This window comes from Otolemur garnettii, unplaced genomic scaffold, assembly GCF_000181295.1.
Source record: "Otolemur garnettii isolate 467f Iridium unplaced genomic scaffold, OtoGar3 scaffold00072, whole genome shotgun sequence".
Lineage (NCBI taxonomy): Eukaryota > Metazoa > Chordata > Mammalia > Primates > Galagidae > Otolemur > Otolemur garnettii.
Window position 1 is genome coordinate 4,664,090 of NW_003852467.1, and position 26,607 is coordinate 4,690,696.

Here is a 26,607-nt window from a genome sequence, read left to right on the forward strand (position 1 = left end):
AGTTGAATTTATAATAGCAGATAATAGAACATGGTTGTACTCAGATGCCTGGGAAGCAGTTAAGAGATTTAAGTCCAACATGCAGGGAATGGAATTGACTTTAAGTAAAAGAAGGGAAACTCAGTCAAATAGAAGAGAAGAGAAGAAAGGTGGACAGAGGAAGTAGAACAAATTCTAGTCTGGTATTCACACTTTTCTCTGTAAGATACACAACAAGGTCAACTGCTGAGAGAGCTACAGATAGAGGATGGGCCAGAGCTTTGGGAAAACATTTTAAATAGTTCCTGTGGAAAGTCAGAGCTCAAAGGCAGGGTGCTGGGTTCATTTGAAGCTGTTGATCATGGCTTTGGTTTGAGTTCCCCCCACCCAAGAGTAGATATGGAGATGATTCAGGTGCAAATAGTTTATTTGGAAAGTGCTCCCAGGAAGCAAAGTAGGTAAGTGAGCTAAGGAATAAAAGGCAGTCAATGAAGGATGTTACAAGGACAGGGATCAGGTTATTGCTAGGAGGTCAGTCCTTCAGGGAATTCTGTGAGACACTGTCTGTCACATACTGCGGGATCATCTGACAAAGGGGATAGGGAGCTGGGATATTCACTGGTTAAGGGTCATTACTGAAGTATTAACATCCCAGCGTTCCTTACTTTGTCCATTGCACTGGACAAAGCAGTGAATACTTGCGGGGAGAGAAACGCAGGAATTAGGTTGTGCCAAAGGAAAAACAAAAATGTCTTAAGACATTCTGATGATATAAATGTTGTTCACTGGTGTGGGGTAACTGAATAACCAGCATCAAGTAGTATTGATTAAATGAGTTAGGGGAAGGAGGGAGAAAGATGTTCACAGCATTTGATGGAAATCTATTTTTTAATCAACATTATGAATGAAGAAATAGGAACCCAATAATTAAGCCTGCATGTGATACAAATATAGGAAAGATAACTATATGTCATAAAATAAAAATCCATAAATATTTACAGTTTTCTTGCAAATGAAAGAAAATATTGACTTCAAAATGCAATGGGATTTGGAGGAATTTAGATCTCTGTTCTTTCACTTTCTAGTTGGGTAGCTTTGGTAAATAACAGCTCAATGAATATTTATTTCTATGACCCAGGGCCTCTTGGAAGTCAAGAACATAGTGGTGAACTAGATGAATTAAGCACCCATGGTGCTAAGAGTCTGAAGATTATTAACCTCATTTCCTTGAATCTCCATCCCCCTACTATGGGCAGTGAGATCAGTAATACCTAATCACAGGATTTTGTAAAAATACAAACTATGAATATGTTTTTTCTAAGAATTTTGTGTTCTATGATCTTCCTCCATTACAACCCATTCATGACTCCTCTGAAATCTATGTGGTTTTTTTGAAGCTTAAAGCAATTTAATATTTATTATTTATATTGACAAAATGTCATATATTAATGGTGTAAACGTAATGTTTTGATATATGTATACATTCGGATAGCTAAATCAAGCTGATTAATATATCCATTGCCATACACACTTACCAATTTTGTGTGGTGAGAATATTTAAAACCATTTAGCTAACAATTTGCCCCTATCAGCACAATGTTACTAATTGTATCACTGTATTATAGAATATATTTCTTGAATTTATTTTTCCTAACTGAAATTTTGTATCCACTGGCCAATATCTCCCCAAACACTCCCCATCCCCACCACTTCCTGACAACCAACATTCTCTTCTGTTTCTACAAGTTCAACTTTTAAAATTTCACATAAAAATAAGATCAGACAGTATTTGTGTTCCTGTGCTTGGCTTATATAACTTAGCATGATGTCCTCCAATTTTATCTATGTTGTCAAAAATAACAGGCTCTCGTTTTTTTAAAGCTTGATAATATTCTCCTCTGTGTATATGATGTATTTTTTAATTCATACATTCATTGATAGATAATTAGGTTGATTCCTTATCTTGGCTATTATAGACTTGAGTCAGCTGATCAGAGTGAACATTTTATTCCCAGTAGCTCTAAATATCTCTCTGTGTGTATTACATACGTGTAAAATAGCGACATAGGTTATCATACATTTATTGCATTCATTGCAGGATAACAACCCATCTCCAAACTTCAAGCCTTGATGGCTTCAGAAAGCAGATATTCATCATTTCTCACAATTCTGCATTGTGGGCAAAGCCCTTTTGGTCTTTCATTATCTCTACATGGTGGCAGTGTGAGCACCGATTTGGCTGTTTTCATCTGGCATTGAAATCAGTCACAAGTGACAGAGGCTTTATTCACATGCCTGGTGCCTCATGTTCCTCCACGTGGCCTTTCCTTCTGGATAGACCAAACTTCCTAAAACATGATCACCTCAAAGTGACCAGACTTCTTTATAATAGTTGTTTTCTCACAAAGGCAAGCTGTTACTCTTACTAATACCCCATTTGCCATAGCAAGTCACGTGGTCAAACTCAGCGTCAATATGTTTGGAAACTACATATTCAGATGAAATGTCTGAATATCAGACACGGGATTCAATGAGGCCCATCAAAGAGCTGTTAGTTTCTTGTAAATAATTTCCAAAAAGAAAGGGTCATTGGGGAAATAATTTTTCCAGCAGTGCAAACATTCAAGCAGAGTCTATTTAATAGCTTACGGGAGACACTATAGAGGTGATTGCTACATTGAGGTGAGTAAAATGACCTCCATGATTTTATAAGACTCTAGATCAAAGACGACTCCAAATTTGAGTCTCCCTTTTCTGGGTGAAATAGCGATGCTATTAATACTAATAGGGGCATCGGGCAGGAGTCTCAGGGAAATGAATGCGGATAAATTGCTTTTTTTTTTCACATAGAAGAAAGAGGTAATCAAGAAATAATGACCTTTATTCTTTGCTGTCTTAGGTTGGATGTCGATATAACTGAACTTCACAGCTGGATTACTCGCTCAGAAGCTGTGTTGCAGAGTCCTGAATTTGCAATCTATCGGAAGGAAGGCAACTTCTCAGACCTTAAAGAAAAAGTCAATGTAGGTTATGCATTAATTTTTATACACGATCCTATTTTGTGTTGCTTGTAAACTCTGCGCTTTGTTGTTTCTGATTCTATTGGAGTAGGTAGGATTAAATCAATGATATAATGTTGTTTAATATATTTTTAAAATATGGTTTGGATAGCAAGCAAAACCAAAGTGCGTGTAGCTTAGAAAGATCTTTCTGGCTTCTGCTGTGACTAAGAATGCTTTTCATAAATCATCTTTCACTTAAATGTATATTAATAATTTTATAATATGAACTTATTGATTTTCCTTCATTTATTGTTTTGTTACCTCAAGGTTAGGCCTTGGGAAGCGTTCAAGACAAAATAGAGTCGAATGGGTTGGAAGAGAATAGAATAGCATAAAATAAAACTGAATAGAATAGCAGAACAGACTCTTAGAAATACTAAGGATTCTTGTTATATTCTCACTATCATTAAAAGTTTCTTCTTATAGTTATGAATGCCTTCTATAAGTGATACCAGGTTTAGATTTCTCAGATACTTGTGTATTCAAATTAAAAAATGTCCAACCTTTTTCAATATGACGTATGATAACATATGGCTTGCTGTTTTTTTAGTTCCTTCTGAGACATTCTAGTTTTGACCCTCACACTAGGAATTTTTATAAATTTAATAACGGCTGCTTCATCCTCAAGGAAATTATCAGGGCTTTGATTTTTCAACTTTAATGATTATAAAACATGCATTTGGGGTCTATGATTGGCAAGTTTGTAGAGAATTCCTGGCAGGCAGAGTAGATACTATATGGTTGGAAAAATAAAGAAACCAATATTATGAATGCCAGTAATTTTAGCTATACAAAGATCACATGTGAGTGATCTTAGCTGATACTAGCTCTGCTTTAGCCTTCTAGAATTTTATTCAAGAATTATAAAATCTATTCTATTTCTACAAATACAACACTATCTCAGATGTTGGCTAAAGTTTGCTGAGGGCCTGGAACTTTTGGAGAATAACAATAACCTCAAGGACCCTCTGGGAGAAATTGATCTATGTCATCTATTTTTTCAGGCTACTTGAGGAAGTGGAGAGATAATTGTGTCAACAGTTCAGAGTTAACTACTTAAATGTATAAGTTGAAATGTTATTTTAAATTTTCTCTTAGCGTTATAAAAATATGCATTTGTCCACATTAAAATAAACTACACAGTTTGAAGTAATGGGAAATAGGATTATATGATTAATATTTTAGTTTTAAAGTTACAATGAAGGGTACTAAATAGAAAATTGGCAAAATGTCTTTTATTAAACTATGTGTCTTCAATGGCATAGTCTTTGTTATGCTTTTTGAGGGAAATTCTATGAATAGAAAATTAATTAGAAAATATATACTCTAAGTTTCAAAGCCCATGTGATATATTCAACCACTCAAAGTATGAATCACCTTGGGCAATTTTTTAGCTAATTACATTTTTTATTAATCTGATTCATGTAGTTATCTGTTTATCATTCTATTCCTATATCTTAAAACAGCTCTGATGTAGAAGGAAAATTGAATTCCAGCATTTCAGGAATGTATATTCAGGAATTTCCTGTTATCATGTGGTTACCTAGAAGCAATTTGCACTTAATTGATAATGTCAGCATGACAGACTGAAAGGGCTAAAAATGTACAATACTGTATCAGTGGCTTTTCTGATGCCCCGTGAGTAATCTTTATCAACTTGAACTCCCATTTTCTGAAATCACAACATCATTCCTAATTGCCTACTAAAATAGGACGTGAGATGATTTACCTAGACATTTCCTTCAAGCTAAATATAATGTATACATATTAAAAATCCTTGAGAGAAATACGTAGTAATGATGATGGATATTGAGCTTATGCGTACATTAATTTTTTTACTTCTTCAACTGTCAGTTTATATAGATGCTTTTGAACTCCTGGGAGGCCCATCTGATGAACTTGAGTGGTATTAATTCATATTTAGACACACATTACAAACTCATTTTTGCTCAATGTTACCAACTCATTTTTTAACTTGATTCCTTCATTTATTCTCTTCAAGTGCTTTTAGCCAATTAGAATATCCCAGGTCATTATCTGTTCCATTTCATATATTTTCAAGACTGAAGCTTTTAAACCCAAGCATGATTCTGCCTTTTCTATTGACCACGTGTTTTATCCTTATAATTAACGTAATGTTCCTACTTAAATACTGAGTTCTAATGGTCTTCTCTACACAAAGCATGGTCTCTGGACAACCGATATTGGCATTATCTGTGAGCATATCGGAAATGCAGAGTCTCAGACCTAGTGAAGAAGAGGCTGCTTTGGAACAATTTCTACGGGTGTTTCCTGGGCATGTAACAGTTTAAGAATCAGTATTTTAGGACACAGTCTGGGACTTTACCTGGATGTTCTCTCTCACGTTTTTTAAATGTCGCCAGATTCAATATTTTTAGCTGAACTAGCAGATTCTAGCTACTCAAATTATTGAAGTGAGCATATGGTTATGTAAATGAGTCATGAAACAACAAAGTAGCCTCTGACCGACAGGTGACATGACAGGTGTCTGAGTATAAGGAGCCTATACAAGGTTTTCTTAAAAGCCTTCCCTACTAAGCTTTTAGGGTCAACAGGCTTTGGGCTCTTTCTGGGGTGTGCAGTTATACCCATGCCAAATCAACTTTTTACTAAGTTTCTGGAGGAAATCTTTAGCCCCATGAAATCGTCCTTTTCTCCTATCTCTAATGTACATTGACAACACAGAGTACAGGTAGCTCTATTTAATCTACCCTTCCTTTTATCTTTTTTTCCTGTGCTCTTCTGCACTCCCTTTTTTCTGTCTCACTTCCTCTGCTTTGTGCGCCTCCCCACACTCCTGAAATCTTTCTTTTGAGCCAAGCTTTCTGTCCTATATATTCATTCTGTTCGTACATGGATACCACTTTTATCCTCCAGATCACCACTATGACTAAGACCTCTTTTTGCACCTCACTCCTTTAGAATTGCTACTTTCCTTCATAGAGACCATTCCAAAAATACTGCTCTTTATTTATGTTAAAAAAAAATATTTCTTTGTGGTTCATGCCTATGGTGGCCATCTATCATTCACCGTTTTATTATATTATTTTCTCATTGAAAACATTTCTAGGTTTACAGTCTTTGCCACTCAAATTGTATTCTCATTCTCGGTCATTTCAGCATCCATGTGGGCTCTCCTGATACTGCATTCCATTTCTCTCATCTCCTCCATTCAGCCATCTACCTGCACACTCGCGTTGTAGACGTGGCCGCTGCCTGGCATTACTCCATTTCTGAAATAACACATTTCAACAGAATCATCAGTGGTTAGTTCTGCAGAAGCTTTCCACGCATCCTTAGGAAATTTTCTCCTCAATTTCTCTCCACAGTTATTTCAAGATTTTGCAGGGCTCCCAAACCCTTCCCTACCATTCACAGTAGATGACTCTGCCTTCTACTTTCATTAAAATAATATTTTGCAAATGCTGTAGACTTGTGCTCATAGGCTCGCTCTTTCCATCTACCTTTATAAAAGAGGCTGTACTTTAGCTATTGATAGTTAAGGCTTCTCTCTCTCTCTTTGTGTTTTCCCTGTAGCATCATTGTCTATGAACTAAGAAACTGAATTCCATTCATCTACACATCCATATCTTCAATCTCTATTTTCTGGGCCTTTAAGCGGGCCAGTTGATTTTTCATCTTTGAGAAAATCTTCCTCTCCTATAAACACACGTGAAACACATATGGGCCTTATCTTACTCAAGCTTTCTGTAGAACCAGACACTATTTATGTCTTCTTCCTCCATGAAATTCTTTCCTCCCTTGGCTGAAGGGATACAATTACATACTGATTACCTCTTTTACACTTTCGAGGATTTGTTACAGTTTTCCTAATGGTCCCCACATTCCTTCCCCTGTCTTTCTTCTCTGGATGTCCTCATTCATTCCTATTCAGATACCTTCTATTTTCTCATGACTTCTCCAAATATACACCACTCGCTCATATCTTCTCCTTAAAGCTCAGGACAATATATCTAATTGCCAGATACACAACATTAATTGAATGTTTTCCTGAAAATTTTAAAGTAAACCTCATCTCTCTAAACCCCCTTTATTCTTTCCCTTTCCTTTCTCTCTTCAAGCAGCCTAATCCAGAAATCTGAACGCTAACTGGGTCACCTAGATGTTTTTCTACCACTCACAAGTCTACTCTTTGACAAGTTCAATTAATCCTGCTCCCTTAACAGCTCTGGAAACTGTCCAATTCTCTCTATTCCCATCACTACAATCCTGATTAAAGCTAATATCATGGCTTACTTCTGTTTAAGATGACAATCCCCCTAGCTGGTCTTTTCTGCTACTAATGTTGAATTCCTTTAGAAGTTTTCACGTCACCTCTGCCAAAATGAGCTTATTAAAACATAAGTACGATCCTGTTATGTCTCTGTTTATAATCATTTGTGAAAGATAAAAGCAGTTACTGATAGCTATGAGCTGGCTTGGCACTTCAGTTAGGTTTTGGAGGGCTAGATACTGCCTTGGTAGTTCCAGCTAGTCTGTGATATCCTCCTATCAAATGTGAAAACTTGCTAACAATCCCAATAATAGATAAGGCTTCTTCATGGTCATGATGAATCAAAATAAAAATAAGACCACTTTGTAATGATATCAGAATACAGAAGAAAAGAAAAAAGAATAGCATTGTCCAAACCACACCAAATGATCCAATATCCTTCATCTTAATTAATAACACAGGTTATATTTTTATACTGATCATAGCTGTAGCCTTGTTATCATCTTTCTGCCATCTAGTTGAATTTCTTTAGACACCCAATCATTAAATTAACCTCACTCGCTTACAGCATCCAATCAAAACAAAGTCCTGCTTCCTTGATCCCCACATCACCTAACACAAGCCCAAATCCTATAATAAGCTTTCTCTAATCCTCTTAGAGAGACAGCCCATAGTTCCCTATTACAGGCCATCTCTCTTATTACAGCATGTAAATCTGCCTAACTATGTTTATGTATAGGGACGCTCCTAGTGGTCTTTGGCCGCATCCACATTGCCCTCATGAAGCCTACAATGATCTCATTCCTGCTTACTTGCTCAAACTCATTTCCAGCCGTGGTCAGTTGTTGGTTTCTAGGGATCAGGGACTGAATCTTAATTGGTTTTGGTTTTTTGCTTCTTTGTTTTGCTTTTGGTTTTGGCATCCCAGTGTCTAATGCACTGTTTAGTACACAACCCAATAAATATTTGACTATAAAAATAACAATAATGTGCAGCTCTGCAGGCACATTGTAAAACAGTCTCTGTAACCAGCATGAAGGATATACCAACTTCTGAAGAAACATTTGAGTGAATGAATTACTTTTCTGTTAAAGGTAAAACTTCATTACAGAATGTTAAGTGAATAGAATATTAATTATGTTACAGTCAAGGTAGGACTGGGAATCTAGAACTTTCTTTCATCTTATTAGAGAAGATGTCATTAGAGGAGGAGGCTTTTAAGAGATGCCAATGAAAATGGAGCAAGAGTGGTCATAAAGGGTTTTGTAATCAACTTATTCAATGATTAGTGAGCTTTCCCTTTTTGTACACTTTGCTTCAAATTCTTTTACTTTCGTTACCTTTTTCTTTATAACATTATACAATTCAACTGCTTTTCATTTTGTACTTTCAGTTACACCTTTTGAAGTCATAACTTCCTCATGATCTCTAGGGCTTTTCATGAGCCTTTATTTTATTTTGTAAATAAGAACAAATTTCTGATGGACTGTTTCACAGATGTCTTTTTTACCTTTATAATCTTTACTTGAAATTTTGTGTACTAAATACTTTAGAATCTGAGGGTAACCTCTAAACATGTGCTAATATATTAAACATGTTGAGCAAAATGTTTAATATTCTACATGGATAAAATAATTTTGAAACTCTGTCTTATTATAAAATATGGATTCTTTTTCAGTTAACAGATATACATATACATATACAGAGACATATATATAAACAGAGCTATATAGAAAAACAGACACTCATAGAACAGCTGGACAAGTTTCCTGAGGAAGAAAGAAAGATTAGAGAAAGATGGTAATATCAGAGGCAGAGATATTTTCATGATAAAGGGGAGTTGAAGGAAGTAGTTATAGATATCAGGACTTAATACCGTAGGAAGCCCTGTCCCAAGCAAGAAGGAAATTGATGACTTTCCAAAAAGAACTTTCTGTATAGTAGCACGGACTGAAATTTGACTATAAATACTCGGGCTAATGTTGTATTAACACATTGCTGACCAGTCATGAGTTACCTGGTAGCATGAATAGTTTCTGCATAAAATTGCTGGCTAACCATGTGTTAACATAACAGCTGTTACCTGATTCATTTCTCCCAATCTAATTCCCAGTTGTCCCCAATTCAGCCTCTTTTATGCTTTCTCCCCTCCTCATCTCTCAGCTGTGTATAATACCAAATCACTTAGCAACTCTTATATTTCAACACATTGTTGACTAGCAATCTTGTTCAGAAACCTTCCATGTTACCAGGTAACTCATGACCAGTCAGCAACATTGTAATTCATGAAAATACATAGAAGAAAGTGGATGCCATGGTTGAAGAGTGTTCAGTTGATACTCTTGATCATGCAAACAAGGGAAAAGAGTGTTTGTGTGTGTATAATATATATATATATAAGTATAAACATAAATATATGGGAGTGTGGGTGTGAGAGAGAATGAGAAAAAGGTCAGAGCCATGGAATAAGAAAAGAGAGGTAAGATTCTATTATCCTTCACTTGTGGAAGAGTATTTGATACTCTGTTTTCTACTTGAGTAATTGTTTATCATCATTAGTAATTGAGCTGGAGAATAGGCTGATGTGCCCAATTCCTAATATAATATGCAATTTTTAGAAGAATTTCTTTTAATCCATTTTTCCATTATGGAGCTTGCAGCATCAATCCCCAGGGCTGGTTCTATGACCACTTTATGTCTAGCTAGGAAGAGAGAGAGTGTGTGTGTTAGTATGAGTGTGTGTTGTAGATAGACACTAAAAGGCCAAGTTAAAAATGTGATATTTGAGGAAAGATTAATGAGACAGTGGGGAATTTGCAGATAACTAAAGTAGGAACATTTGAAACCTGAGGAAAAGTAAATACACATTCAGTGTCATGGAACAACCAAGCATGTGGCTGCAGCAGAATAATCAAAGTGCTTAATAGCTGGAGAAAAATTCAGAGGGGTTAAGGAAGTTAAGATCAGATAGGACCATGGTAAAGACTTGAGGTTTTACTTTGAACTAGAGACTTAGATTGGTACTAAAACTAACCCCTGTTGTGAGTGGCTTTCTCTGCCTGCTGAGTTGAAAATATATAATCAAAGAGCAAAGGTTGAAGTATAAAGACCATTTAGTGACCTATTTTGAAACACCTCCCTGCTCCAAAGCACTGATTGGGCACTTTATCTAGGGTGGTAGTAGGAAGTACAGTGACAACATTTTTTGGATGTGTTTGGAGGTTAAACTCAACAGAATTTACTGATGAATTGAATGTGTGAACTTGAGAGAAAAAAGGACAAGAAGAATTCTAAGCTTTGGCTCTGAACAAAGGGAAATATAGACTGAGCATTAAGATGCTCCCAAGTTAGAGGTCAGGGAGATGATAAGAAATTTACAAAGGAGATTGAGTAAAGTTGGTCCCTGAAGTCAGAGGAAAACTGTGCAAATACAGGCAGTCTCTGAGTCGCAAACATATGACTTGTGTAGAAGTTGCACTTAGGAACAGACCCAAAGATGCCTATGTCAACTTATATACAAATTCAATTTAAGAACAAACCTTTCTTAGTGTTTCCTAATTTTCTTTTAGAGGTCCTTTACCTCTTTGGTTAGGTATATTCCTAGGTATTTCATTTTCTTTGAAGCTACTCTGAAGGGAATTGTGTCCTTGATTATCTTTTCATCTTGGCTGCTATTTGCGTATTCAAAGGCTACGGATTTGTGGAGAAGGAGATATTAACAAATAGAAGAACATATCATGCTCATAGCTAAGAAGAATCGACATTGTCAAAATGCCTATACTTCCCAAAGCAATTTGCAGATTCAGTGCCATCCCCATTAATATACCAACATCATACTTCCAAGATTTGGGAAAAATAATTCTTTGTTTTATATGGAACCAGAAAAAAACCTGTATAGCTAAGGCAATTCTTAGTAATAAAAACAAAGCTAGGGGCATCAGCCTACCAGACTTTAGGCTATGCTACAAGGCCATGCTGATCAAAACAACATGATATAGACACAAAAATAGACATAGACATCTGGAACTGAATAGAAAACCGTGAGATGAAACTAATATCTTTTAGCCACCTAATCTTTAATAAACCAACAAAGAACATACACTGGGGAAAAGAATCCCTATTCAATGAATGGTGCTAGGAGAATCGGATAACCGTGTGTAAAAGACTGAAACTGGACCTGCACCTTTCTCCACTCACTAAAATTGATTCAAGATGGATAAAAGATCTAAGTCTAAGGCATGAAACCATAAAAATACTCGAAGAAAGTGTGGGGAAAAACATACTTGAAGTTATTGGCCTGGGGAAAGACTTTATGAAGAAGAGTCAGTGGCAAATGCAACAACAACAAAAATAAACAAATGGGACTTAATTAAACTGAAAAGCTTCTGTACAGCTAAGGAGATAACAACCAAAGCAAACAGACAACATACACAATGGGAAAGGATATTTGCATATTATGAATCAGACAAAAGGTTGATAACTAGGATCTATATAGAACCCAAATTAATCCACATGAAAAAAGCCAACAATCCCATATATCAATGGGCAAGAGAGATGAATAGAACCTTCTCTAAAGATTACAGACCAATGGCTAACAAGCATATGGAAGAATGCTAATCGTCCCTAATTCTCAGAGAAATACAAATCAAAGCTACCCTGAGATATCACCGAACCCCAGTGAGAATGGCCCACATCACAAAATCTCAAAGCTGCAGATGCTGGCCTGGATGTGGAGAGAAAGGAACATTTTTACAGTGCTGGTGGGACTATAAATACAACCTTTTGGAAAGAAGTATGGAGAATCCTCAAAGAACTCAAACTACACCTCCCATTTGATCCTGCAATCCCATTACTGGGTATCTACCCAGAAGAAAAAAAATCCTTTATATCATAAGGACATATGCACTAGACTGTTTATTGCAGTTTAAACTACAATTGCCAAATTGTGGAAACAGCCTAAATGCCCACCAACCCAGGAATGCATTAACAAGCTGTGGTATGTGTATAGCACGGAATACTATTCAGCCACTACCTTACATCTTTTGTATTAACCTGGATGGAAGTGGAACACATTCTTAGTAAAGCAGCAGAAGACCAAAGAAGCAAGAATCCAATGTACTCAATTCTAATATGAGGACAATGGTTGACCTAGAACTTGGTAGTGGATGGGGGAATGGAGAAGTGAAGAGAGGGAAGGTGGGAGGGTGTTGAGGGGTCAAGGTGTGTGACATATCTCTTGGGGACACAAATATAAGTGAAACTTTTCCTAACAAATGCAATCAATGTAACTTGGTTCTCTGTACCCTCAATGAATCCTCAACAATAAAACAAAACCAAACATAAAAACAAACCTACAGAATCTATCTCATTTATAACCCAGGAATTGCCTTTATTCCAAGAAGCCCAATTAATACATAACTGAGAAGAAAAAAGAATTATCTCAATCAAATTATGGTAATAGATAAGCTGAGGAATAAGAATCAGCCAATGAATATAGTTTGTGTAGAGGCCAGTGTGACATTGATAACAGCAGTTTTGATGGGACTACGAGAATAGGTGTGAGGGGCAGATTTTGTTGTTTCTGTTTTTTATTTTTTATTTTTGAACCAGCTGTCACTTTGCAACATAGACCCATGGAAGGCTAGTGTTCATCCTCTGTAGCCCACAACTCCTAACAGACACATTGCAATGTAGGGGGTAGGTACTGACCCCACTGGTGGTTTGAATTTACATGTTCTGTTGTCCCACTTAAACAGATGTACTAAAAACCCTTTTGGTCATGTCAGTCCCTGAACAGCCCTTTGGGATAAGACATTAAAGGAAGGAATATTCTTCCCTTTACCAGTAAAATATTTCTCTTCACAGTTTGTTTTTGGTTGTTGCTTCTAGGGGGGTACATTTTAGGTATGTTTCTGTTAGAAAATGAAGGAAGATGGGAGATCAGTGATCTGATCTATTCTCGTATATTAAACTATATTTTCCTACATGAATATTTTACTGGACAAATACGTGGGTGGCTAGATCCCAGGAGAAATGGGGACTTGCAGTGATGTTTATTTGATGATCTTTCTTAACACTTTTTATATGCAGTTATTTGTGTATTTCTCACACTTTTCCACAAGCAAGTTACTCTAATTAGCTCTTCTGTCCAATATTTTTCCCAAACTCTTTTTTTCTTCTTTATATAAACTTATTGGAGGGTATGTGTATGATTTTGTTACATACATTGATTGGGTAGTGGTTATAGCAGGGAAGTGGATGACAAGAAATTACTAAACATTTTAAGATTATTGAAATCACGTTAAACTAGAATGAACACACATTCCGGTTTGTCTCATATGGTCTCATTTTATGCCATGCCACTTTTTCCCAGCTTAATTCCTGATCTCCCATTTTACTAAAAAAAATTATCTCACTCTGGGATAAATTAATGGCAACACTTTGTGGATGTAGAGAGAGGGGAATACTTTTACACTGTTGGTGAGACACCAAACTAATACATTGTCTTTGGAAAGAAGTATGGAGAATCCTCAAAGAACTCAAATTAGACTTCCCATTTGATCCTGCAATCCCATTACTAGGCATCTACCCAGAAAAAGAACTTCTATCATAAAGACGTTTACATTAGATGTTTATCACAGCTCAATTTACAATCACTGAAGTGTGGAAACAATCTAAATGTCCATCAACCCAGGAATAGATTAATAAAGTGTAATATATATATATATATATATATATATATCATGGAGTACTATTCATCCGTGAAAAATGATGTGACTTACATCTTTTGTATTAACCTAGATGGAAGTGGAACATATTCTTCTTAGTAAAATATCACAAGAATGGAAAAGCTAATATCCAATGTACTCAATACTAATATGAAGCTGGAGGACAATCTAATTAATACATGCCCACGTAAGACAACTACTCAATGCAATTCAACTTGGGGGCAGAGAGAAGGAGGGAGGAAATCGGTGTGCTCCCACTTAATGAGAACCACTTAAGGGTATATGGCACAACTTTTGTGTGCCAAACACAACTCCAAGAGGGACTCTCCCTAACAAATGTAAATACTATAACCTGGTTGCTTGTATCCTCACATTGACCTGAAATAAAAAAAAAAAAAATTATTTCACGTTGGGAAGTAAATTCATGACAAAGCATTTTTAATACCTTCAGAAGCCCTGGATGGTAGGTATCTTTATTGTTATTTGACATAAAAAGTTGAGGCTCAGAAAGGTTGAATCACTTTACCAAGGTTAAATGGCTAGTAAGCAGGAAAGACAGAAATCAAACCAACTGAGCCAAGAGTGACTCCTAAATTTTTCTTTACCTTATTTGACATGCCTTGCTGCCCCCACAGTTTTATTCCTTTTAAATAAACCCCACACAACTATGTCTGCAATGAAATGTTTTTTTGTGAACTTTCGTCTTGTTCACACTCTTCCAGGCACATGTGTACCCATAATCCTCTTCATTTTCCAATATTCCTCTTTACATAAGGGTGACTTAACAGAACCCACATAATCATTTGAGCATTGCCAAGTATGCAGAGGCTATGAGCTGCCACTCTGTAGGCCTGTGTCTGTCTCTATGCATCGGTTATGCAGTTTGCTTGAGCTGTATAGAGTTGATAATCCGCCTACAGACCATCAGTGCCCATTGTGAGTGAATAGGCTTTCCTTCTGTTCCTTTTGACATTGTAGTGTCTATATTGAATTAGTGGTTAGATACCTTAAGTATCCCTGACTACATCCCAACAAAAAGCTCACCTTCACTGTTCCATGTTTTCTTAGATGCTCAAGCCTATTTGGTTAATGTCCATTGAAATAATCCTTGAAGCAGAAGCGTATGTCTGAAAGGGAGCTAAAATTGTAAATAGGATAACAGGGTGCTAACATTGGATCTAAAGCTTTCTAATTTTATGATCTTTGATATATGATTTAATTTTATTGGTGTGAAATTTTCTTTCTTCCTTCTAGCTCACAATTGTTATTAACATGTGTGAAATAACGTGCATAAACCATAATCTGATATACAGTGTGACAAAATTCATTTTGTTTTCCACTTCCCTCAAACCTGTCTGTGCCTCAGTTTCCTTTTCTGTCAAAACAGGAAAGTAATAGTGCCTATGTTATAGATTGGTTGTTTTGTGGTGGGGTGATTATTGTTATTATTTATATTAGAACAAATGGAATAATGTGGTTAAAAAATTAGATATTCAAGCTGAAACATTACCCTGAGATATTCACATATAAGTATGACTCTCTGTTAGTAACATGTGCTAACTGATTTTTCTATTAAGCTTAAAACGAAGAAATTGTGACCATGAAATTTAGAAGTACATTGATCATGTATTTGTATTATTTATGAAGCCCAGATGGTGTTCTGATTTTACTTTTTATATCATTTTGTGTAAAAAGTAAAAGGCAAAAACTCAGTGTAGGTAAAATATAAATCACTCTGATGGGAGAGGATAACGCTTCAACTCAAAGAATATCAGTTTGCTCAGTTTGTTCTCATCCTCCTTTTCTTCTATTGTCTTATGGAAGAAGTATTTATTTTCTTTTAGTTTTTTTTCTCTCTCTCTCTTTTTTTCCTGATGTAGTTCAAATTTGGGACATCTCAAATCCTCCTGTCTTTCTTAATAATTGTAGATTCATTTCAATGTGACTTTTTTTCTCTTCTAAAGTTCTCAAACTGTTTGACAGGTGCCACTTATTATATTTTTAAATGAGAAGACATTGAAGTTTTGAAAAACGCATAAGCTGCTAGGGACAGAATTTAGAAAACAAAAGTGGAAGAGTTGAGAAAATGTCAATTTTGGAGTTTCCCCCGGGATCTTACCATGAGGTAGATGTTGTAACTACAGTGTTTTCATGGCCTTTTCAGTTCCACCAGCAGGCTAGAACCTTCCCTCGTCCACATGTTTGTAGAAACAATATTAATACTCTCTTTATGAAACTGCATTTCAAGACAACCCCGAGGTGTCACCTGCTAATTGAAATGGGATCCTGGGAGCATATAATGACAAAACACCATAATCTGTGCACTTAGAAATCTTCACGTGGAATCTGAGATATTAAAATGTGTCTATCACCTCCACACGAGGCGAAACTGAGTTTTCCTTTGCTGTCCTTCACAGCATAACGTGTATTTCACAGCCAGGCTATACGTATTTAAAAATAAAAGAAAACAAGACTATCACTATTGGTGTTTCACTCTTCATTTATTTGTTCTTTGAATGAGTATTTTTTTATATTAGGGTTGTTCCAGATTAGAGTTTATTTAATTGATGACTGGATCTTTTGGCATTTTGTACTCTTGATATGAAATCTCGTAATCCTAATCACGAGAGATTTTCTGATATGTTAAGGTACTTTATTTTTAGGTTAATTTTAGGTTCCTAGAAAAGTTGAGAAGAAGATCCAGAAATATTTCATACCCCTGCTCACGCTTCCACACATCCTATGCATAGCTTGCCCCCTTATCAACATACCCCACCCGAGTGGTACATTTGTGACAGTAGATGAACCTCTATTGACTCATCATCGTCATCCATAGTTCACAGTTTTTACATTAATGTTCACTTTGGGCATTGCACATTCTGTGAGTTTGAACAAAATGATAATGGCTTGTACTGCTCTCAGTATCATAGGGAGCAATTTCACTCCTAAAATTCTCTATGCTCTGCCTACTCGTCCCTCCTTCCACATACCCTTTGGCAATTATTATTTTACTGTCCCCATGGATTTGACTTTTCCAGGATGTCATGTAGGTAGAATCCTATAGTATGTTCCCTTTCAAATTAGCTTCTTTCACTTAATAATATTCATTTAAGCTTCCTTCATGTGGTCTGTGTCTTGATAGCTCATTTTTATAGAACTGTATAAAATTCCACTGTCCGTATGTACGTCAGTTTATTTATCCCTTCATCTACTGAAGGACATCCTGATGGTTTCCAGGTCTTACGATTATTAATAAAGTTGATCAAAGTATTTGTGTACAGGTTTTTGTATGGACTTACGTTTCAGCTCTTGGGGTAAATACCAAAGACTGTGATCTCTGGATTACTTTGCATACAGTAGTATGTTCATTGATTTTGTATGAAACCTCCAAACTGTCTTCCAGAGGACTTGTACCATTTTCCATTCCCACCAGCAATGAATGACAGTTTCTGTTGTTCCACATCCTTGCCAGAACGTGATAGTCTCAGTGTTCTTTATTTTGGCCATTCTGAAAGGTACATAATGGTATATCATTTTCACTTCCCTGATGACATATGATGTGAAACGTATTTTCATTTGTTTGTTTGCCATCTTCACATCTGATATGCTGAGGTGTCAGTTGAGTGGTCTTGCTCATTTTTAATTGGGTCATTTGTTTTCTCATTATTGAATTTTAAGAGCTCCTTGTATATCTTGGAGAAGAGTTCTCTCCTGGATATGTCTTTTACAAGAATTTTCTCCCAGTCTGTGGCTTTTATTTTTTTTCATTCTCTAGATTGCTTCTTTCACAGAGCAGAATTTTTTAAATTTTAATGATGTTCAACTTATCAGTCCTTTCATGGACCATGCCTTTGGTATTATGCCTAGGAAGTTATTACAAAAATCAAGGTCATCTGGATTTTTCTCCTGTGTTATTTTCTGGGAGTTTTATGGTTTTGTGTTTTATATTTGAATCTGTCATCCATTTTGAGTTACTTTTCATGAGGAGCATAATGTCCATGTCTAGACTCAGCTTTTTACATGTGAATTGTGAGTTGTTTTGGCACCATATGTTAAGACTCTTTTCTCCATTGTATTGCCTTTGCTTCTTTCCCAAATTCCACTCGGTTATATTTGTGTGGGTCTGTTTCTGGGCTCTCTATTCTGTTGCATTCTGTGTACTTGCCCATACCACAACTGTCTTGGTTACTATGGCTTTATATCAAGCCTTGAAGGTCAGATAGTGTCTGGTATCCCACTTATGAAAGTCTTTAAAATAAATTTTAAAAAAATTAAAAATTATACCTTTTATTGACTTGTAGCTATTTCTCGAAATTAGAAAATATTTTCAGATATGTAAAAATACATGGGTTATTTTATAAGCATTTCTATTACTTTATATGCTTGAGAAATAATAATGTAGATGATTACTTATTTTTCTGAAAGTATTCTTGATATCTCTGTATTATCTATATTCCTATCTCTAGCTACCTGTCTTTAACTATTTAAGAAGACACTTTTTAAATTGAAATTAGTTGAAATAAATGTCATTAGATAGAATTAAATATTCATTTGCTCAGTTATACTGGCCACCTTTTAACTGCTCACTACCCACATGCGGTTTTTGTATATCTTATACAACACAGATATCCAACGTTTTCATCTTTGGACAAATTTCTACTCAACACTACTATAGAGTGTGCATATATCTATTATACACCCTCCTATCTGCATTCTAATATTACATCTGGAGATATTTGCTGAAATGGCTGTGGGTAGAGCTAAATAAAGTTTTGAAAGTAGTCTGATGTAGAATAGTATCATACCTCAAACTCATGTGATATCTTTTTTATGGTGCTATCATTTAGGCACAAAAGTATTGCTCTTACTATATGTTAATTGCTTTGTTTTTCTTTGAAAAATTATGTATTAAGACGTATCTATAGTTAAGGCCCCATCTCTTTAATGATCATAGTAACATAGTTCTGTTGCATCATAGTTTAAAATTTGTGTATCTGTAGAGATAGTACTAATTCAAATCAAAAGTGTGTAATGTTCATTTAAATCTTTGTGTATTTGTTGTTCAAAAGTTAACCATAATTAGGAGTATTAAAAAAGGAATTTAGAAAGCTCTCTGAAATTTAAATTAGTTTTCCATGAAAATAGGAATACTTTGACTATTTTAGTAATCAAAATTAGCCTACATTCTTGTACTTAAATATAAGCTTTTTAGTTAAGATTATTGATGTGCATGTACTATTTTCCATGTATTATACTTGACTAGATTCTCAAATTGAGTCTTAATATTGCATATATACTTGTGTTTTTAAGAGTAATTTCAGTGAATATATAAAAGGTATTTTATTTTAATGATCTGACATTTTCTCTGTCATTGTTACGGTTTGTCTGTCTTTGCAATGCAATGTAAAAATGATTGCAATGCATCAGAAGCTATAATGTAAAATAAGTTCAGAATAAAAATTTGATTATTAAAATAGTGGGAAAGAAGGAGATGAAAATAGCTTACTCTTTCATGCCATTTTGATGTTTTGATGCCAAAAGAGTTGAATAAAAAGTCCTAAGATTCACTTGATAAGCTGACAGAGAGAAATATCTTAAGGCTTGAAAGGGCAAGTAGACGTTATAATTGCTGTGCAGATTCACAATCCTTGTATTGAAATACTCACCTTTGCTATCCTGCTGCAGGCCATAGAACGAGAGAAAGCCGAGAAGTTCAGAAAACTGCAAGATGCCAGCAGATCAGCTCAGGCCCTGGTGGAACAGATGGTGAATGGTAATTACACAGAGTTGATTTAGATAATCTGCTTAGGGATTTGATACACACATAGGTTCATATTTGTCAGCTGAATTATATCAGACAAGAACTTCTTGAATGCAAATTTAAATTAAGAGGCGTTTGTGTGTATTTATTATTCTTTCTTAATGCTAAGCAAATTATTAAGAGAAACTCAACCTTGAGTCCGCTGGAAGAAAATGGGATGTAGTGGAATATTTCATCACTTTTTTGGAGAGAAGTAAATCTGAATATAATTCCAGTTAGCATTGGTCCCAATAATTACAGAAAGCTTGGTTTGCAGATATATTTGCTAATCTGAGCGATCATATCATATATGTCAAAGTAATTTAAGTCTGATTTTAAATAATTTTCACAGCATATTTTTCTAAAAAGGCCACACTTATGTGTCATAGTTTCCGAATAACATATTTAACATTTTTCTACATTACTTTTTATCTCTTTCTCTCATTTAAAAAAAGAATAACCTTTCTCTTCAGAGTAACCTTTATTGTTTTAACTAACTTTTTATGGAGGAAAATAAAAGCACAAAGCTAGCAAGGTATTGTTTTTCTTTTAAAGAATAAATTAAAGTTAACCTTTGCTAACATGTAGTGGCTCAAAAGCTCTCTGTAGCAATTTTGTCATTGACATGAAATGTAAACAGCCTCTTTCAAATTGCGATTGGTATACAACTGTATTCTCTTGCAGATAAAAATAATTTTCTGAAAATCAGGGATAATGCTATGTCAAAACAAGATGATTTTTCATTTTACAAAGGATATGTTTACAAGGATATTATAAACAAATATGACAAATGTGATTATTGTCACCTTTTTTCCAGAATCTGCATGCATTCTGGGGCGTAGATTCTATGTATGAATTATTTTTCCCTTAATTGCTATGTTGGCATTAAAAAGTTCAATGATTTTCCTAGGAAATCAATTCATTTTCTTCTTATAATGAGCACCATGACTTGTCTGTATTTGGTTCAAAATGAAAACAAGCTACTAGGACAGCTAAGAATTGGGTTAACACATTAATGAACATATAAACAATGAAACACATTAAAAGAGTGTTTGAATATACATCACTTGGTGGCTTAATGGATGAGTTTAATAGCATGTTTATGTTAAATAAAACTATATGACCTGAAAAATATTCTTGTAGTTGTTACATAATTTCCCCCTAAGAACTACATATTATCAGTTTCCTATTTTAATAAGCCTGATGAAAAATCTAGTTTTAAATGGTTTCAATTCACAATTTAAATATTAAGCATACCTCACCTCCCATCATCAGATGCCAGCACGTACTGAATTATTCCAAAATCACATAAACGTTCAGAAATGAAGGGAATGATTTTTATTTTTACATACAGGGGTAAAATGATCATGTGACTAGTGACAGTATCATTGTTCCAAATTATTGCCCTAATCGGTCTAATTTTTGAAGGCATGCAGAAAAATCAGGGCATGCAGTAGCTCCTTAATCAATATCAAATGACTGAAGAAATTCTGTTTAGCAAAGCAAAATTAAAGCAGCAACTGAGATAATCGCATTGGTAATTTTGGTTAGAAAATAACTTGTAATATCTCTGAAGGAAAGTGCTAACTTGGGCAGATTGCAAAGAGCAGTGGGTGTGGAGGTATGATTCCAGAAATTTTTATTTGATTGACTCTATTGACAGGCTTTTAAGCTACCCATTTGTTCTGCCAGTGATGATATGGTCAACTGATACATAATTAGACTCATTTTTGGGCCGTAACCAGGGTGACTATCGAAAACTATAGTTTTACTTCTCCATTCATTAAAACTATTTGCATAATTGCTAAAAGAATAGACTTCAATATGTTAACTTTCTTCTTATTCCTTTATTTTATCTTTCAAAGGACAAACTGCATAATATTCATTTTTTGTATTTGTGCAAATTGTGAAATAAAGAAGAGGCCCAAGAAGTGCCTGGAACACTGCTCCAGGTGTTTTTCAGAGGGAAAACGAACCCTGATTTTTAATAACTCCTCTAGCATAGAGCCAAGAACTAGCATTTGCTGCTGTAGCTTATAAAGCTGAAAGATAAATTAAGCTTTCTCCAAGCCAATATTTCTAATAGTTATGTCAGTAACGCTCTTAAATGTACAGGTCTATAATGCTCTTTTTCAGTTTGGGCTACAGAGTTATATTGAAACTCACAACCAGGCATGACATATGTATTTTTGCCCTTCTATTTATAAAAGGGAAATGAATGTTGAATCACTGTACTTCATTTAGGACCTCATATAAATGAGCGTTCCTTTAACCACCTATACTTCCCATTAAAATTAAGATAAAGGTAAATCCCTCTTGTACAATGTTATTAATATGCTGCTAATACACATATAAACATATGTGTATATGAATTTATATGTAAATTGTGTATGTACATACCACCATGAAAACATTTAACATATACTCAAGGTGTTATGGAAGAATAGCATAAGTATAGCTATTATATTTTAAAGAAAAAATTTTATAAACTATTTTTATAAGTATTAGTACATTTATAGCAAATGGAATTTTCTACTTAAAAGAATTTGTCCTAAGATGAAATTAAACTTTTTTTAAAAATTTAGAATAATTTTGGAACTCTTTGTCTTCCAAATGAACTCCAAGATATAGAAAAGTTTCTCATAACTTACATTTTACTTCAGTTTTGACCCAAAATACCACATTAGATATGTAATTGAATCACTGTTGTCTGTTTGTAAATCTCTGTGAAACAATGAAGATTTCATACCGCTTAAGAAGTGTAGAAAACAATCCATTCATCTCAAAGCAACATCTTGAAAGAATTTAAGAAATGTGCTTAGAAATGGAGCAGGACAGGATGTTGAAAGTGCAACATTGACCATGGTTTCCATGTAGTAGTGACCCCCGTTAGATGCTGCAAAGTATTGTTAAAAATCAGCTGTATGTCCTAAAAACGCTATGTCAAAAGACATGATCAGTTTTTGCCGGGTCACGTAGACGTAATGATCAGTTTGAAGATAATTTTCATTTTGAGTGTATATAATCAAATGCAAAGAGTTGTAGGCAAACTTCTGAAACAGTTAATATTAATTGTGACGTTTACGGTAACAATAGATATTTTAAAAATATACAGACAGTAAGAAGTTCTTATTAATGCATTTGGATATTTTTAAGCAGAAAGAGTTTCTAAAATTGCTTGTATACTTTAAATCTACACACGGACGTTTTCCTTATGGATGTCCTAGTTCTTTTGGTCAGAGTAGAAGTGATCTTTCACGATCATAGACTAAAAAGAGAAGCTCCTAAAAGAGAGAGTGTCAACTAAAGACTTATCTCTGGCGTTTAGGGATGGAATTTTGCTATAATTCGAGAAATTATAGTGAAACTATTTTATAGAATAAGGACAATTTCAAAAAGCTGTACTTCTTGTTTGAACTAGCCTGAAAGTTAATTTACTATTCCTATGTCAACATCAATTGGTTGGATATGTTTGACAGAATGTTGGGTGGCAGACAGGACCTCTTCATACTGAGTACGTTTTTGTATAGATAGAATCTTCATGAAGCTTATTGTCAATATGTAAGATAAGTAGGCATATTGTATTGAAAGGGAAGTTTCACACTTCTATTTGCTCACCTATAAAAAAAAAGATATAAGCTTCTCTAAGGTTTTTTTAATATACATTTCTGTATTTTAATGCAAAAATGGTTTTGGTATTTAAAAATTTGGAAAATTTTAGCCATTAAATATGTAACAATTTCTATCTGATGAATAATGATTCCCAAAGATTTAATTTTGAACAGTTGTTTTTATTTTTCCAAATCTTTTTCCAAAGATTTCATTTTGATAAGTTTTTTTTTAATTGTTATGAGTACATGATAGTTGAATATCTTCACAAGATAGATGTGATGTTTTGATACAGGTATACAATATGAATTAATCAAGTCAGGGTAGCTGGGGTGTCCATCCCTCCGGGGACTTTTCATTTCATTGTATTAGGAACATTACAATTCCACCCTTTTAATTATTTTAAAGTATACCCTAACTTATTGATTATAATCACTTTGCTGTGCTAGGGAATATTGCTCATCCCCTCTAACTATCTAACTATATTTTTGCACCCAGTGGGGAAATGATTAATGAGTGAAAAAGTTTGTTTTAACTGATCCTGTTTACTTCAGAACAAAGGCTTTCCAATCTATTTTTGAGATTATGGAATTTGGGGACTGTCTAGAATCAAACTCGCATGTATAGTTTTATTCCTGTATACATGTTTACTGTATTCTTTTTTTAAATTAAATCATAGCTGTGTACACTAATGCAATCATGGGGTACAGTTTTCATATACAATTTGAAATATTTTCATCAAACTGGTTAACATCTCCTTCATGTTATCTTCTTAGATATTCTGTTAAGACATTTATATTCTACTTTTAGAAAGAATCACTTGTACCCTTGTAAGAGAAACCCTAGAGGTGATCCCACTAATCACCCTCTTCATATTTTTCTAAAATAGCGTTCCTGCATGAGCATGCGCAGTCTCCTTATCAGTCAGGTGTAGCAAAAAAGACCTACTTTGGATAAATTGATTTTCCTTTTTAAGATTGATATTACCCCAAAATAGTCATGCCAAAATATTTATTTGAAAACTTACATAAACATAGCTCATGTTTCTGTTCTTTATTCTGTAAAATAGTTTCACTGTAATTTCTAGAGGAAATACTATAATTATCTATTCCAGGAGTTAGTAGTGCTTTCTCCATTAAATTATCCTTCATTTTCAAATTCTTACATTTTCTGTGTTAATTAAGAGCCTTAAGACAATCACATTAAGGAGATGTTTAAATAAAAGTAATAATCATTGGCAGATTAGACTAAAAGAACATTTCAAAACTATCAACCCCTGAGTGCTAGATTATAGTGTTGACAGTGATATCTACTAGTGAGTATGCTAATGATTGTAATTAAGTAGCACAAGATGATAACACAGACCCAGGCTCCTCTTATCTATAATGTTAACTAAGTATATTTCTTATATTTTGGTTTATAGTTCATTAAGTACTTTCCCATGAGTGATGTCATTTGAGTGTGGGCAATACAGTTTTGTCAGATGAGTGAAGGCAGGGATTACAGTCAGCTTAGTTCATGTCCAAGCCAAACCTCTCGTGCTTATTAGTATGTCAGATTTTCAGTAGCAACAAGTCTTTTAATCGGACGTTTTAATGGGAAGACATGTTTCAGCTGGTCTGCATGCAAATGGGACATGGAAATAGCTTCCCTCAGTGGTACACAGTTCTCTTATTCCTCCCTCAGTTCTGGGAAGTTTGATTTATATTTCCTCTCTCTGCACATGACACTTAGGATAATCCTCTATACGGAGTTCATGTTCAATAAATGTTGTTAATTGACAGACATATTTTTCTTGGTTCAACTCTAACCTCCAAGAGGAAGAGTCTGTGTGCTTGGGCGGGTGCGTGTGTGTGCATATGCATTTGTGTCTGTTTGTATATGTGAAAGGAGGACATCATAGCAGTCACCGTTGTGGGAAATTAGTGGCAAAAACAAATATGAAAAGAATCTGACTTTTTCCTCGCTAGTTCCCTGATGTTTGAAAATAGAAAAGCAGGGCTCTATCAGTAAAAATTCATAGTGCCCTCACCAGGGATATGGATTTTATATATAGCATTAATTTGAAAGCTATTATTTTTATAAGGGCGTGCCAGTTGTATACAGGTCAGTGTGGTCACAGAAGCCTCTAGAGTGTAGCCTCAGCCCTCATCTTTATGGATTCTGAATAAATCCCTCCATTTGAGCTTATTATATTGAATGCTAAAAGGATTTGTAATGACCCTCACTTAACGTGCAACAAAAAGGAGACTATTTATTAGCAACTTTAAGTTTTTATTTCAAATATTCTTTTAATTCAAGAGCACTAGAAACACAGGTTTTGCATTATTCTACCCTGGCTTCATGGCTAATGATGAATGTACTTGATGAGGAATACTTCACTTTAAGTGGCAGTTTTGAAGTACTTGCAGGGAAGGTGGTGCACAATTAAGATTATTCTTAACAGTCTGTTATGCACTGTACACAAGTAATAAAATTAATGGATGCACTTCAAGTAATGATCCATTTCCTCTGGGTGCAATATATTTATTCATAGACTATTTCAGGGGTTGTTTAGAATATAAGATGTGAATGGATTACGATCCATTATCCCTGAGATTCTAATGTGCTACAACAAAATGGTTTCCATAAGTATTGTTCATAATGCCTGGTGCACTAGTGTTTGTATTCTTAAACAGCTAACAAAAAAATTAGAAAAACAGATGCTCGGATGATTGATACTTAAAACTTTCCAGATATTTACACTCACAGAGTGTCATAAAACATAAAATTTTTGGTTAAGGAGCATAATTCTATGAATACCCATAAAACAATTGCATATATAATAGCAAACTTATTCATATGCAAATATTACCATGGAAAACACTTAGGACCCCATTTTTAGCCTAGAAAAGTTTTAAAGTTTTAAGGGACTGTCTTGTAATATCACCAGTAGCACTGGCAATTAATTCATGAAGTTGAAGTCATGGCATTTCTCAATTTAAGGGGGTTACAGTAAGGAAAATGACCTGTCACAATGCTTCCCATCCCCCACCCAAGTATTTTTTAAGCACATTTGAAGCAAGAGAGACTGGGCTTGTTTTGTGTATGTCTTTTTGCTTCCATGCGTGTTGCTCTCCTAACGTTTCATTCACATGAAGTAAGTCATTCACATGACTTGGTGTTGAGTGAGTT

General features: G+C 34.8%; 1 protein-coding gene across 1 annotated transcript in view; it reads left to right on the top strand.

Moving 5' to 3' along the window:
- DMD (dystrophin) overlaps nt 1–26,607 on the top strand; it is a 2,307,273-nt gene that overhangs the window by 824,504 nt on the left and 1,456,162 nt on the right. The window contains exons 18-19 of the mRNA XM_023515448.1: nt 2,879–3,002; nt 19,710–19,797. Of these exons, the coding sequence (XP_023371216.1) occupies nt 2,879–3,002; nt 19,710–19,797 (212 nt within the window). The remainder of the gene's footprint in view (nt 1–2,878; nt 3,003–19,709; nt 19,798–26,607) is intronic.